At 40.6% G+C, this 15,967-nt stretch overlaps 1 protein-coding gene across 1 annotated transcript in view; it reads right to left on the minus strand.

Annotated features, from left to right (window-relative positions):
• Positions 1-15,967, minus strand: part of Erich3 (glutamate rich 3) — a 103,288-nt gene that overhangs the window by 17,633 nt on the left and 69,688 nt on the right. The window contains exons 10-12 of the mRNA XM_029475551.2: positions 15,044-15,348; positions 10,128-10,358; positions 736-1,131 (exon numbers count right to left, since the gene is read on the minus strand). Coding sequence (XP_029331411.2) covers positions 736-1,131; positions 10,128-10,358; positions 15,044-15,348 — 932 coding nt within the window. The remainder of the gene's footprint in view (positions 1-735; positions 1,132-10,127; positions 10,359-15,043; positions 15,349-15,967) is intronic.

Raw genomic sequence — 15,967 nt, forward strand, 5'->3', positions numbered from 1 at the left:
CATGCTGCCCTACATCCTAAATGTGCCTCTTCAAACAGGACCTGCCCATGTACCCTGGAACCCCCAGGATGGTGAAAGAGCTCAGAGTCAGGAAATATTTAAGAGTGAAATTGAAATATCTTGGAGGATCTTCATATTTTTATCAAATCTAAGTTACAGTGACAGGGACATAATAGAAGTCTCTAGAAACTCTAGAACCACCCCACCTGACCCAATGCAGAATGCCCTTGGCTGTTCAGTTCTCAGCAGTGTAACCCTCTTAAGAAATAGCTGCTTCCCCTAGAACAGAGATGGCAGTGCTTGAGATGTAGTGAGTTCATATCCAATGTACAGTCATGCATAAGACATGCTGAGCACCATCCATGTGAGCTATGCACATACAAATGTATACATGACTCAGAACAAAGAGCAATGTTAGTATTAATCTCTAAAAGGCCAGACAAATCTTTGACTTTATACATGCATTGCGTTTTATTTGATTCTTGAGATAGAATTATCATAGGAAGGAATTTACAGAAAATAGGAAACAAGCTATTTAAGAATGATGAAGTGATTTTTAAAATGCAATAGAAGGGAAATAGCAAGCTGAAAATACATGTGTAATTCTGTGACAAGAAGAAAGGGAAATAAAGAATCCTTCCAGAATCATCCAGCCAATTGCTCTGGCAGTAGCAATGACCAAATCAGCTTCCATGCACAGGTACAGCGGCATGTCACCTCATGGGCTGTACTTACCCTCTTCTTCCACCCCAGGGAGGCCTGCTTCCTTCTGGAGCTGACTCTTAGCCCTCACCTCTGAAGAAGCCACCCTGTGTTCACTCTCCGATAAAGCTTGGATTCCCATAGTTGGTTTTCCCTCAGTAACATGCATACCGCTGAGCTCGGTCAACCAAGGTCCGTTATGCCCCTCGGTGATTTCTTGCTCTTCGATCTCAGTTTCCAAGTACTTCTCGATTGGAAAGTGTGGTTTTCCTGGGTCATCATTTTCCCTCAGATCCTGAGAAGAGGAACTTCTGGAACTTCCCCCTTGGCTGACAGAGTCGGCTTCCCCACCCACCTCTGTAGAATCATCTTCACTTTCGCTAGAGTAGGGGTGACTTCTAGATGAGATTGATGACATGGTTTTAACATCTACAAAAACAAAAAAAATGATAACATTTTTGTTATATTCTGAATTTATCAGCTGACATGGAGCTATATTGGGAAATAACCATATAAAATCTGTAACAAACGTTAGGGGAAATTGTTCACTTTCTCAATGCATTCTGTATTATCATAATAAAAGAAAAAATGATCTATAAACCACCAAGGTTTTTTTTTATGGGGGTCTTTGTTGCTTTGTTTTGTTTTGTTTTCTCTTGTTATTTTGACATGGAGTCTCCTGCACTGCCTTCATTCTCCAAGTGTCCAGCTTCTACCTCCCAAGTGATGCTCCTACACCTGTGCCCCATATTCAGCTTATGAACAACGAAAGATTTTTAATAGACCACATTTAACTGAAAACCAACTCCAGGTTTGACTTGTCTCTGTGAACCTCTAGAACGGCTATATATATTTTTGTTATTGGAAATTTTGAATAATGGTTTGTTTTTTATAAGAACACACATTTCCTTCCTCTCCTGGTTAACCACATCAGTAATTTCAATTATTTTATCTACTTTAAAATATACCATCCTAGAACGCTCTGGTGTCTGGGTACTATCTCTGCATTTACAAAGTAGGTAGGTGTTAATGGTTTTAGGGTCTGTGTATAAGTAGATACTCCCTTCTTAGAGTCACTCTAAGCAAGATCTTAAAAGGAAGCTGCCCACAAAGAAGACATGGAGTACAAGCTCCAGGAGGAAGTCTTAGGGGAATTAGGAAGCCAGACAAGGATGGGAGATAGTAAGATCTGTCTCAAGGGACAGCTCAACTGAAACCATGGGAACTTCAGAAGGGAGAGCTGTCCTAAAAGGAAATAATAAAAGTAACAGGGAGCTGGGGTTTCACACTTTGAACCAGTGCGATATTGGCTGTGAGCAACCCTAGGAAGATATGAACTCCCTGGTTTCTCTGGGCATTTTATGCCCAAGGGTGAAGAAATTCCAGTAGCCCAAGGCAATCCATGAAGAACACAAGAGACAGAAACCAGGAAGCAGACCACAGAGCAAAAACAGAGGCCCAAGCTGAACTCCCAGATGGAGTCACAGATTTTCATATATATATATGAAACATATAGTAGTCAAAAATAGCTTGCACCTGAACCCAACAAGACTTGTGGAAGCTCCCAAGAATTCACACACATGTTGAATATCTATAAGGAAGAGGCACTGTGTAAAAAGTCCCTGCTTTCATAACATTACTTCAGATGAGAGAAATACAAAGTTAATGTTTGCTTTCTAAAACAATTGCTCTGAAATCATTTTATAAATACTTTCCCTCGGTGGGGCATCAGGGACCACACATTAGTATAGACTCTATCAAGTGCATCCAGGGCTTCCTAGGTTTCCAGTTCACTTGCTGATTCGTCTATCACTATGTGACAGCTACAGACACTATGTCAGCTAGTGTGGAGCTAATGATGAAAACTAACTAAATAAAACCACCAGCCTTTCCTTCCTCCTCCTGTCCCTCTTGGCTCTTCCAGCTCCCAGTGGCTCATTTTCACATTCTAAGTACAGCCATGGAGACATACCAACACTTCCAAGAAGGCACAAGTGAGGCTCGAATGGTTTCTTTAAGCAGCAGGCCCTTTTAAGTGCCATTCATCTCATCTCAATACCTCAAGAGAGCCCTCGTCTGGACCGTTGGCTCCCTGTTCTCCCTTCTACATCTGCACCTGCCATCCAGAATTCAAGAGGACCGACCTCTCTTATTTGTACCAATCCAAAAACTTTGAGTCTAACACTCAGCAGCTCTTGTAAATGCTTCACACAATTTTAAAGAGGAACAACTCATACGTATTAGTGGTCCCATGGATGACTCTATCTGATGCACCGTGAGCTGAGACATGATGCTTAGCTGGCTTAGAGACCCCAGAACTGCATGTAATGACCGGGTATCTATTGGTAGGATGATTCCCACTTCGGGCTCAGTGAATCATTCACATGATAATAAATAGCCACCCCCCCCCCCCGATCATTCTTTAGTAGCTTCTATTAGGTGTATTATCTGATTTCAAAAGGCTGACAGCTCATCATGGTTCAATTTTGAGTAAGGTCAGTAAATAAAGAAGGGGAACTGAGAGACCTCAAAGTGGCAAGCAGACCTAACATCTGATACAAACTCATTTCCGTTTCCAAATGTCTCCTTCATCTCCTGATGTAATTTACACTCACGCTCACTCCTTGTTCCCATTTCTATACAGACCCTGGGGTAACATGGGGCCCAGAGAAAAAGCTTCAGGATCATGCAATGGGATTTCCACCATGAGTTGTGTGTGGTTTTTTTTTTTTTTTCATTTTATTTTATTTTAGAAATTAAGCAAAATTTATTTTTTTAAAACAAACGTCCATATAAAGCAATCTTGAGGACATATTTGAAACTGTCATTAGAATAGAAAGGCTACAGGAGGCAGATAGTAAAGCAACAGCCTCCTGCCTGACTCTGTCCCACAAAGTCTCCCCCACCCCAGTGCTGTGGTTCAAGGACCCTGCTCCTGGTTTCCTTGGGCAGGAAAGGATGCATCCTCGGTGTCTGAGATTCTGCCAAAGCCGACTGCATGTTCCCCACTGATCCCAGCCCCTAGCAGAATCATTGCTTTCCCCTGGACATCCATTCAGTCACCATCTCTCTTTTTTCTGTGTCATTAACAATATCAACTAACTACATGGACTCACCACCCATAAATGCTGAGAGCATCCCATGTGCCCAGAAATATTCTACAAAGGAAAGAAAGCAGTGCCTTGGCCTCTGTATAGAGTGCACTTTCTTGGGTGACTATCTATTGGCTCTCATTTGCAGAGGAGATGGATGACTGCACTGTATACCTGGTGTTTGTTTACTTCCCTAGCAGCACCATGGAGACCTCTCAGAAAGGGTTGCTGCCTTACCATCAGGACCTGCACGGTCTGTCTTAAACCGGGGGCAAGAGCCAGCTGGGTTTTCAACAATCCCCTCTCCTCAGTACGGAGCATGCTTTAAAATTTGCTAGTTCCTTATAGTCCTGGTTTTTACCTTGTTCTGTTGTTGTTTAAGCTAGAATCTAAGATATCTTAATTAATTTTGATTAAAATTTTATATCAAGTCCATGGAGCCCAACCCAGTAAAGCCCACAGCTCTTTCAGCTGTGATACTAATGGCATCTTTCTTATTACTAAGTTTAAGAAGTCTTGATGAATGACACTTTTTTATCTTCTTCATCAGTGTCCAGGACATATGGTTACATGTATCATGCACACATATATGTCATACATATATGACACTTGGATACTCATTAGTTTGTGAACTATTATATCTCATACCAGGTATCAGGATTCAGGTGAACTCTCCACAGACAATACCTAATGAGACAAGTAATTGATACTTAATGAACATTCTAGAACAGTGGTTCTTAACCTTCCTAACACTGCAACCCTTTAATACATTTCCTCATGTTGTGGTGAAGCTCATAAAATTGTTCTCATGGCTACTTCATGAATCATAATATGAATATCTGACATGCATGATATCACATGCCCTGACCTACATGTTGAAACCCACTGTTTTAGAATGAATAGAGAATTTAAAATGTGGAAATACAAATTAAACTAATATATGAGCTAATCATTTGTCCTAAAAGCAGGCATATGATCACCAAAAAATATTTATCACTCACTTATTTCAATCCACCAGTGAGATAAATGTATACATTACCTTATAAGGACATATCTGCTGACAATACAGCTACAACAGGAAGAAAGGGCCCCAGGGTGTGTAGCCACCTTTGCACTGTCTAGTTGAACCTGCTAAGCCTCGTAGTGAATACAGCATTGAGATTAGAACAATCACAAGTCACACCATTCCACCATTCTATACCTTTATGTATTTGTATACTGATCTGGTCAATCAAGCTTCCTTTGGAACTGTACTAAGTCACAGAATCACTACTTGTACCATCCAGGTCCAGGAGTGTAGTGAAGACAGGTACTGTGGCCCGTGCTTCTGTTTCCAGAATGTGAGAGGCTGAGTCAAAAGGACCTCAAGTTCAAGGCTAGCCTTAGAAACACAGTGAGATTATGCCTTGAAAAGTCAAAACTATAAAGAAAGAATTAACTTGATGTTATTTTTGTGTAAACTACTCAATGGTGAATTTAACCAGTTTTTTTTTTTTAATCTGTGAATTCCTACTCCAGGAACCATGTTATTAAGAAATGACTAACTGTGACCAGAGAGGTGGTTCAGCAGGTAGAAGCACTTGCTGTTCTTGCAGAGCTTTTGGGTTTTTTGTTCCCAGCACCCACTTAGAAGTGATTATAATTCCAGTTACAGGGCATCCAAAGCCTTTTCTTGTCTCCACAGGCAAAAATCACATGCACCATGTACCTACATACATGGAGGCAAACATCCAAACACGTAAATTAAATAAATATGCAAAGATTACAAATAAAGTCTTTCCATCCATCATGGATATTCTGCTTATGGTTCTCCCCCATCCGAACGTGGGCACAATATACTGTGAGCTCAGTACATGACAGCATGCCCAATACAATGTCAGTATAGAAGGCGACCTTGCCATGTGCCTCTCTTCAAGTTCATACATAGTCAAACCAGTATGATCAAAATGCATAGTGTGGACATATGAAACTCTCAAAAAATACATTCAAGTTAAGTAAAATCCAAAACCGGTAGAACTCTTGATGTCAAGTAAATTGAATATTTTGTGACTCTGAGATTTTTAGGTCTATGACATGTACTTCATCAGATTGAAAAATACGCAAATGAATGCTTTCTTAGAAGAAAAAAGATGCTTCCAGTCTGGCTCTTTTAGCAGTCTGAGAACCAACACTGTCCGTCCCTTGATCTCTTGCCTCTCTTTGATGTCCCTCCCTTCCCTCTCCTGAGCAATTAGCCTTTACCTCTTCACAGGCATTGTTACCCAAAGTGCCCATGAAAAGTGTATTCCTAGTCATACTGTGTTTTCCCATCAGAACTACAGCATCCATCTTTGACAATACATTTTCTGCTGGTAAATTAGTGTCCGGGGTTGCAAGCACAAATGCAGAGAGCAGAGCTGTCATTCCTCTTAAATGGCAGGAAACTGCACACATCATTCCTGGAGCAGGGTCCTCTCTTAGTCGGCTATTCTTTATCACTCATGGGCCACAAAAATGTGTTCATCAAAGTGCGCTAGTGCAAGTGTTAGCTGGCAGTTTAAACAGGGCTGACTTGCCATGAGAGTGACAGTCTGGGCAATTGTTTGCCCCTGGGAACAGGTGCAGGCAGGTTCAAATGAAACACATCCAAACATGAACAGCAAGCTTCTTAATCATGTCAATAAAAGGGATGAATGGGTGTCTGGGATTCAATGCCTAAGCTATGCTTCTCACACATTCGTAGGTGAAATGCTGTATTTTCCATGAAATCCACCATGATATTGTCATTTTTAATAAATGCTATGTACTAGCCAAATAAAATCACTAACTCTTATACTTCTCATACTATCAGGCATACTGTTGAACATCACAAAGAAACATGATTAAAATAAAGGGTCAGGAGACAGGAGAGACATCCTGGGAACAGACAAGTGGTGAGATTATATTTCAGGGCACTGCTGAGGTGGCAGTGTATGTGCACAGCCAGGATGCAAAGATGTCTTTGAAAGGGTACTTGGATAAGTCCATTATTGAAATGAGAAGAACTAATAGATGGCAAGTTCAATTCTGAGTCATAAATTTCCAGTATTTGTGAAATGACTATGACTACAACCATATTAAAACATTGCATATTTTGCCTCTATGTAATAACGGGAATTCTACATAACTTTTTCAATGACTATACCAAGAACCACATATCATGAACATCGATCAGAGATCACAAGAGTACTTGAGGTACTTTGGAAGGTATGCTACAAAACCTCTTGTGATACTATCCCTATGAGAAGAAAAGCAAAACAACACCACATCCTGGCCTCCTTCGCATCGTTTTGTTTGCTATGAGTTTGGCTAATTTCAGAAACAAAACTTAATACATGGAAATGTCTGAAAACTGACCCACTACAGGATAGGGCTTAGAGGCTTAGCTCAGGCTGCCCCGGAAAGCAGAATCACTAGGAGGAGACCTTACAAAGCTTAGGAATGAGGAGGGACATCTATGCATGGAGACAAATGCCAATCTAGCAAGACTTAGAAACTGATCATTATTTATTTCTCTTTTGCAAAAACAAAACGGGCTAAATGAGAAACTAGAGTTAGTGGAAATTCAAAAGGCCTCTGAGCTACAGACGCCCCAGAAAAGAAACAACTTCTTTTCATTTGGGTTGAAAGGCTGTTCGAATTTTAGGTACATGGATATTTTTGGATTTTGAAAATGTATGTTTCCGACAAAGTCCAGGTTTTGAGGTTTGGTTATAATAGGAACTGTATGGCAGTTCTTTCTGGCTATGTACTGGCTTTGGCATTATTTAATTTCGCTATTTGCAAGCTTATGTATTGTGAAATGTAGATAAAGGGGAATGTAATTGCTCTTCAGGTTGTTTGGGGTAAATGACGAGTTCATGCAGCATATTTAGTGTGGGGCTCAGCACATAAAAGGATTCTAATAGACAGGAATCAGCTCACGAGCTACGGCACCGCCTCCGTGCCTCCCTGCCTCCACAGCATGCCTTTCCAGTCAGGGACTGGCAGTGGCATTGGCATCAAAGTTTCCCAACCCTTGGTTATTCAGTAATTATGGTACAAATAATCAAAGCTTTCCCTTTGAAAAAAGGCAAGTACTTCCTGTATCCTGCTCTTTGTGAATATATACATATACACATACACCCACACACACACACACACATACACACGCATACACACACACACACATACACATACATACATACACACACATACACACAAACACACATACACACATACATACACACACACATAGACACACACACACACACACACACATACACAGATGAAAATCTATGTGATCTCCAGAAAGTGTAAAACTCAGATAATTGATAGCCAAGGACTTCACAGAATCTTTGTGATATCCACAGCTTCATAATCTCCCACTATTACAACAGGCATGAAAACCCAAGCCACGTGTATTCTGAGCCACTTATATTTATACCCAAATACATTTTCAATCAGTTTATTAATAAATCCCATGGATAATTTCCTTAAGAATATTGAATGAGGTGAATTCTTTTCTATGACACTTTTTATATTGACTAATTTAGTTTTGTGTCACAAAGAAATATAAACTAAACTGCTCCAGCATGTGTATTCGAATTGAGAAGAGATCTTACCTACTACACATATTTAGTGTAAGAAATATAAAGTGTGAATAACAGAAATTATAGAATATTTCACTATATTAAGATACTGTAATGTTTGACATTGTAATAAATATGAATGTTGATCTCATTTGCAAATGTGCTGAGTTAACTTCATTCTGATTTTTAAAATTATGTTTCATTTACTCCTTACCTTAGCCATTGAAGAGTTTAGTTTAAATATGTTGTTGTTGTCATACTCATGAACCCATTTTGGTTTTGAAACAAAACCATTTTCTCTTTTACCCTACATAAATCTCCTGGGTTTGCTTTAAATACACATACATTAAATATTAGAACAAGTTTTCTTACATTGTAGTTTAAGAACGTGGAATTGTTAACTAAATATTTTCCAAGAATGAAACCGATTACTTAATTCCTTTTAGACTATCTAAATAATTCCCAAATTCAAGATTTGGTAATTTTATGTAGAAAATACTCTGGAATAAAAAAGAATATTTTAAAAAGTTGTCAATTCAAAAAGTCACCAAATGTGACCTAATTCTCAAGTTATAAATTTCAGAGCCATGCAGACTTAAATATGTAAGAATTATTGTTATTATTATTGATAAAAACCATGAAGTGCCAAGAGAAAATTTTCAGACAAAGGCCACAGATCATAAACCAAATATGAGTATCCAACAAAATAGACAAATGTAAGTCAATTACAATCTTTTAAAAAGTCCTTTCCTGCCAAAAAATGACCTTTATTTTTCCTTTGAACACTTACAGCTGTCTTAAGCTGAAAGATTTTAAAGAAGCCACAGACTGTTCTATGAACTTAGTAGGTCTACATCCTCTGATCATGGCAGAATTAAAAAGAAATAAAAAGAGACAAGTACCCAAAGCTATTAGAACCCATTTTGTAAACAGAAGCTGCTGAGCTTGGGTTAGGGTCTCCTCAGGCCAGGTTCACATGCAGCAGCTTCATTCTCTACCCTCAGAGCTGACCCTGCCATTCTCACTGTCACAGGGAAATGACAGGCACCCAACTGATACAGCCTGCCTATGAGCCTCTCTCTGTCAGTTTCAATGTCCCAAGGAGTTTTTAGGATTCCCAGTGCAATCAGGAGCACAGGGAGCATGGCAGCATGTGCAGTACCATGGACACACTAATGGGCTGAAAAGTTGTCCTTCCTCCCGCTGTCTGAGCCAGGAATCAGAGTCAGTCTGGCTGCGGGCAGGTATCAGGTGTTACCCACGAATCATATGACCTAGGATCCCTGGAAACTGTGAGGGGACCTTCACTCAGAACTCCTGCCACACTGTGGACTTTATCTCAATGGTATTAGTAACACTTCCAATAAATCTGTTACCCAAAAGGTCAGCCTGCCTCACTATCTTTCTGGAAACCACCCAAGCCTTTTACAGGAGCTACTTTGTGTGTAGACATGTGTGGGCATATGTGTGTGTGTGTGTGTGTGTGTGTGTACTGAAATATTTTGAGATCAAAGGATGTAGTAACTTTTTAACTAGACAGAACCTAAGTCACCACAAGCCTAATCTGACATCTTGCTAAAGTTCCCCAAACTAGGGAAAACAAGCTGGCTAAGAAACAACTCTGCAATTCAGAAGTGCACTGAGGGGTGGCTGGCTGGGACTCTTGGGTTAGGTAGTCACACATCTGTCTTCCTTAAAAGGAAAGGTGAGCTCCCCTCACAGTGTACCACACTCTGCCACCTGCCTTGTCTGTCATCCTCTTCACTGTCCGAGCATCCGGTATCCTCGTTCTCACTGTCACGGGCAGCTACGCCCTTCTCTGAAGAGGTTTCAATCTTTTCGGGGTTTCGGTTGTCTTTTTCACTTCCGGTGGGTGTCTTGGATCCTCCACTCATCTGGTCATCAGCCGGGTCCTCATCTTCATCCACCTTCTCATCCTGTTTGTCATCATCTACCTCAAAATCTTCTTCATAGTCTGAAAGAAGAAGCTTCAGTGTAACAATGAAGACAGAAGCCTGGGAGCGTCAACTACTTTACTCTAATGGGATCTCTGGCTCCATTGTCCTCTGGCTCCTGGGTCTTTCTCTGCTGCTTTTTAACACATTTATGAAACAGGGATGACTAATAGTCAATGGTCAGAGACTGCAATCAGCTACACACAACAGCACAAAAAGAAATGAAGCCCAAAATGACAAGGCTGGAAGCTAATAAAGGCTCATTTACAAATGGACACCATTACCCACGGTGACCAAATGGAAAAGGGGAAGCTTTATATGAAAGAATAAATTAGAAGTAAATTAAAAATGAGGAAAACAGGATTACAATAATAGAAGTTAATCTAGAGACCCAGTGAGGTCATATTTCATATGAAGATTGTTCAAAATATTTGGATATCACTCTAATTAATAGTGAAGTGGAAAAATTCAATTAATCACATCCAAAGGACCTGAGAGATAGCCTGTGAATAGCATGTTGAGAGCCGAATGGACAATGAGCAAAGCTCTAAAGATGATTTTAGAGCTAAGCCAGAACAGAAACCATGTAAAGTGTTCATTCCTACAATGCAGAGAATAATTACAACTCAAGAATAAAAACTCTACGAAATAGAACATCGCTGTCACAGCCTCAAATTTACTTCATTCCCTACAGGGACAGAGCAAATTTGTACCAGGGAAAGCAAATTGTCACATCGTATAAACTCCAGCTGTCTCTCGTGGTTATAATTTTTCACCTTTCATATTTAATTGTTTCCTCTTAATTCACCACCCAAACTTAAAATCTCAAAGTGACAGCAGACTGAAGACAGACAGCAACAGGCTCTCATGCAGAACCAATTAAGCAAGTAAACAATTATCCTCAAGCTAAAAGATAGAAGGAAATAAAAGGTTCCCAATTTTTGTGTGTTTTAGTTACTAGACACTTCGGCTCTTCTGCAGTGGGGCCTCCTGGGTAATGGACTTGAGAACTGCCCACCCTCTGCAATCAAAGAAACGAGTTTCCTATCCACAGAAAATGTCTCCTTTGTGAAAACAAGAGTAAGGTAAAAATAAGAATAAAGTGGACACACCAAGATGGCTAACGTGAAATCTGCCATCTCAGGATGGCACATGTCAGGAAACAACACCATAGAAGAAATGGCAGAGTGCAGGATTTAGCTTACATTTCAACAACAGAGTAAATGCTAAGAGAGTAAGGTGATTAATATTCAAACACTGCTGGGCAAGTTACAGGGCAATTTCTCTCTATAAGATTTTATTTTTATGTGTGTGTCATGTGTTTGTGTCACACATTTGTGTCGTGTATGTGACACACATCACGTGTCATGGTGTGTCATGTGTTGTATCATGTTGTGTTGTGTCACATGTATATGTCATGTGTGTCACATGTATGTATCATGTATGAGTCACGTGTGTGTGTCACATGTGTATATTGTGTTATGTGTGTGTCACATGTGTGTGTGTCGCATGTGCAGGTGTCTACAGAAGTCATAGGGAGCATTAGATCCTCTACAGTTGGACTTAAGTTGTTGTGAGCCACCAATGTAGGTGGTGAGAGCTGAACCTGGGTACCCTGGAAGAGCAGCCAGCACTTTTAACAGCTGGGCCATCTCTCCAGCCCCCAAGGAAACTTCATAACTGATCACTAATAAGCTTTAATTCAGAAATTTCTATGTAAAAGAGTATAAAGTTTCAAAAGAAGACATGATGGTAATATAATTCCAGCCACCAAGGAATCTCCAGTCTTTGTTAAGGAAATATGATGTAGGTAAATAGTGCACTCACTATCTGCAGCAGTCTCTGCGGTTACCTTTGACATGTGAGTGTTCACAATGTGGGTTTTTAGTTAGAATTCATCATTAATTATGTGAAATGGTACCAAGGGCAGCTCCTGCTTTATCCTTGGTTTAACTGTGTGTGCTTTCACTCTCCCATGCTCAAATGCAGTCAGAAAATAATACATGGGAATTCCTAGAAGTTAAACTATAATTAAAAATATAACTATTACTAGAGAATCCACCCGTCCTCTGGAGGCTGAGCTCAGGGTCTTGTGAGTGCTAAGTAAGCTTAGTACCACTGAGCTAACCCTCAGCTCTACCCTCACCATGTGTTCTCATAGTTATCCTGTTGTAGGAGTTATTGCTATTAATCTTCCGTGACTAATTTATGAACTACATTTTGTTATATGAATGTATGTATATTTAAAAATGTGTACAGGATTCATCATGATCTGTGGCTTTAGACATTGGCAGAACACTTTGGGACAAAGCTCCACAGATGAAGAGTAAACCTAAGTGAAATGAGATCAAAGAAATATTAGAAGTCAGATTAGTGTATCTGTGTGTGTGTGTGTGTGTGTGTGTGTGTGTGTGTGTGTGTGTAAGTATGTGTATGTCTGTGCACAAGTGTATGTGCATTGTGTGGCTGTGCCTACATGTATGCATGTGAGTGTATGTGTGCATGTGTATGTGTGCAAGTGTGTGTAGTGTGCACATGTGTGTGGCTGTGCACACACATATGTGTAGATATGCACATGTGTGGTTGTTCACATGTGTGGGCACATGTGTGTCTACGTACACATGTGTGAATTTGTGCACTACTTGCACTTGCATGTAGATGGCAGGTATCCTCCTCTATCTCTCTTCCTCGTCATCCCTTCTTGCTCTCCATCTTTATCCTTTGAGACAGGGTCTCTCACTGAACCTGCTAGCTGCTGGTTCAGCTTCTTCATCCATGTCATGGCTAGCACAAAGCTGTGGTATTAGAAGCAGCAATACTCAACCCAAATCGTGAGCTATAGGTCATCGGGAGCATATGACTCAGCACTAACAAGGTTGTCAAGGGCGGTGGAAGAGCTGGTCTTAAATGGGACAAATGGGACAAATCACATTAAAGTGCTGTTGTTTGGGAGCACTTTACAGGTTACTAGAGGACCTCACTCTAAACCAGCACAGTGGCCACAGTCAGGCCAGGGACAGGAAAGGGGCATCCAAGGAAAACAGAAATAGCCCTGCATCTTATTTTTGAAAATTCAACCCTGCCAGAGCACTGTGCTAACCTCTCATCACCCCTAGGAAAGCTCAGTCCTCCATCAGCCACCAGCCTTCCGTTTTCATTGGAACATAAGAAGGTGACCTTTGTGTCACCTACTCATGGCTTAAATGGGAATGACCTGGTGGTTAAGTGTTTGAGCATCCTTCCTTGCATAAGGTCTGCTCTCCTATCCCAAGTTCTTCAGTTAGATTGTTATCTCAAATACCCACTTAAGAGGAGGGGCACTGGGTGAACAGATGTGGAGCACTACATCTGCGAGAATCTCTCCTAACACCGCTCCGGCTATGTGATCAGCCAAGGCCATGTAGAGAGGTGTGACTTGCTGCCAGTTCTCCTGGGGTCTTCATGGAATTGGCAGTTAAAGCCTAGCAACCTCGAGGTAAAGGCCACTGTCACAGCACAACCATGTTGGTGAAAGGAAAACAAGGGAAAGCAGTGAAGCCTCCCCTTGCCCATCCTTTTCAAGCCCCATGTCTTATGAGAGAAAGCACTGGGACGTAACTCTATGCCATTGCTGCAATGATGCCTGATAGATTAAAATTCCCCATCCAGAGCAGGAAAAAAGCTAGGGCAGATCATAAAGAGAAGAGAGTGGGGTTCCAGCATTAGGAGTGAAATAGCCACATTATCTCTGTCATCAACACACGAGACCCAGAACGCTGGCCTTTCTCCAGGATTTCTGAAACTCTTGTCCAGCCGCATAATGTAAGAAAGAGGATTCTGAAGCCAGAACTTCCATAGAGAATGTGAACCTGTGGCTACTGCTCCACTAATCCAGCCTTTGTGTTCAAGAAGTAAGGGAACACACTATCATAAGTGGCCTAGTACTAGCTGAGAACACTGGTACAGAGTGAACGATTCAATAGTTTGAAAATAGAGCCACATGGGTACGAATTGGAATTCTGCTATGCTGCCTACGCATGAGTGAGACCTGTTTCCAACTGTAAAATGGAGAGAGGAGCATGCTTCCATGTAGGTGAGAGTGAGGGGAGGGAGTGGGGAAAGTGTCTGGCAACACGCACTGCTCAGAGCCTGGCAACATTATTCTTGTTACTATCACTTTAGGTTACACTGCGCAGGTGTGTGAGTGTATGTCTCTCAGTGTGCTTGCATCTGTGTGCATATGGATGTGTAGAGAGAGGAGTCAAGAAGGGAAGAGGGAGACGAAAGAGGGAGGAAAAGGTAGAGAAACAGAATATACAGACTCTAGGGCTTCTAACTGAATACAAGCTGCGGTTAGAATGTAAGTCCTAGCTCCAAATGATCATGAATATTGTACTTACCAAACCCAAAATGGACAACCAATGTCACTCCTGCAACCATGTCCAAAAACTATATAAATAGACACAATTTTATTTGTTTGGTCAAATGATCTCTATGGGTGTGAATCTTGGCTCTGGCAAGCAGGACAGAAACTTCCTTATATCTTCATACCTGTAGCAAGCACCTCCACACTCACGAAGCCAGGAAGCCTCCCCTCAAAACAGCACGGGACAAAGTGAAAGAAGTAGGCTGTGGCTGCCTACAGATTACAGCTAATCTACAGTGCACAGGTTACTATGAAGACTTGAGACAGCTATAACGACAAGGGAAGCCCGCTCTGGGTTACCGTATTTAACAGCGTTGTCCTGGTCCTCTTCCCAGGCGTCTTGTCCTGACTTGCCCTTCCATTCCATTTCCTCAATAGCCGTCCTCACTTCTTTGACCCCTAATTTTATTTCCTCAGCTGAAAAGGCAGCTGAGATGCAGGACTCTTTCCTCTCCATCTCGTTCCTTTTCGATGGTGCAGTCGTTCTGTCCTTCCTCGGTTTCCCCTGACTCTTCTTTGCTGGCTCCTCCTTTTTCTCAGCAATCTTTTCCTTCTTAGGTCTTGTGGAAGATGGTTTTCTGTCAAGGCCCATGGCGATAATGCACCTGTGAGAAATAGCAGCATGAAGCCTTTACCAACTTGTAGAGTAGGTTGATGGAGTCGTAAACTTTATAACTCAAGTTTATAACATGTGTACCATGTTCTAATAAAATTAGGAAAAATATGCTACCTGCTTTCATAGACTGATTTAAAATAAACAATTTTATTTTTATTAATATAAAAATCTTGCATATGAACATAATTCTTAATTTTAACCACAATAACAAATATTTTAAAAGCACTCATCAACCAAAAACTATAATATCAAATTTTTACAAGGCTTATTTATATAAAGGTAATTTATATGTGACTGTAATTTGTATACAAATGTAATTTATATACAAATATAATTTATACATAAGTAGACACATAGGTAATGATTCAATAGATTGTTATATGATAGGTAGGTAGATGGATGATTGATTGAAAAATGCATGATAGATAGATAGATAGATAGATAGATAGATAGATAGATAGATAGATAGATAGATAGATGATAGATAGGCCATCAATCCTTAGCTATTATATAGGGCTGGAGAGATGGCTCAGCACTTTAAAGTTCCTCCTGTCCTCACAGGAGACAAGAGTTTCGTTCCTAGAAAACATGACTTGGTTGCCTCATAA

This window comes from Mus caroli, unplaced genomic scaffold (assembly GCF_978045245.1).
Source record: "Mus caroli unplaced genomic scaffold, Mus_caroli_1 scaffold_3, whole genome shotgun sequence".
NCBI lineage: Eukaryota > Metazoa > Chordata > Mammalia > Rodentia > Muridae > Mus > Mus caroli.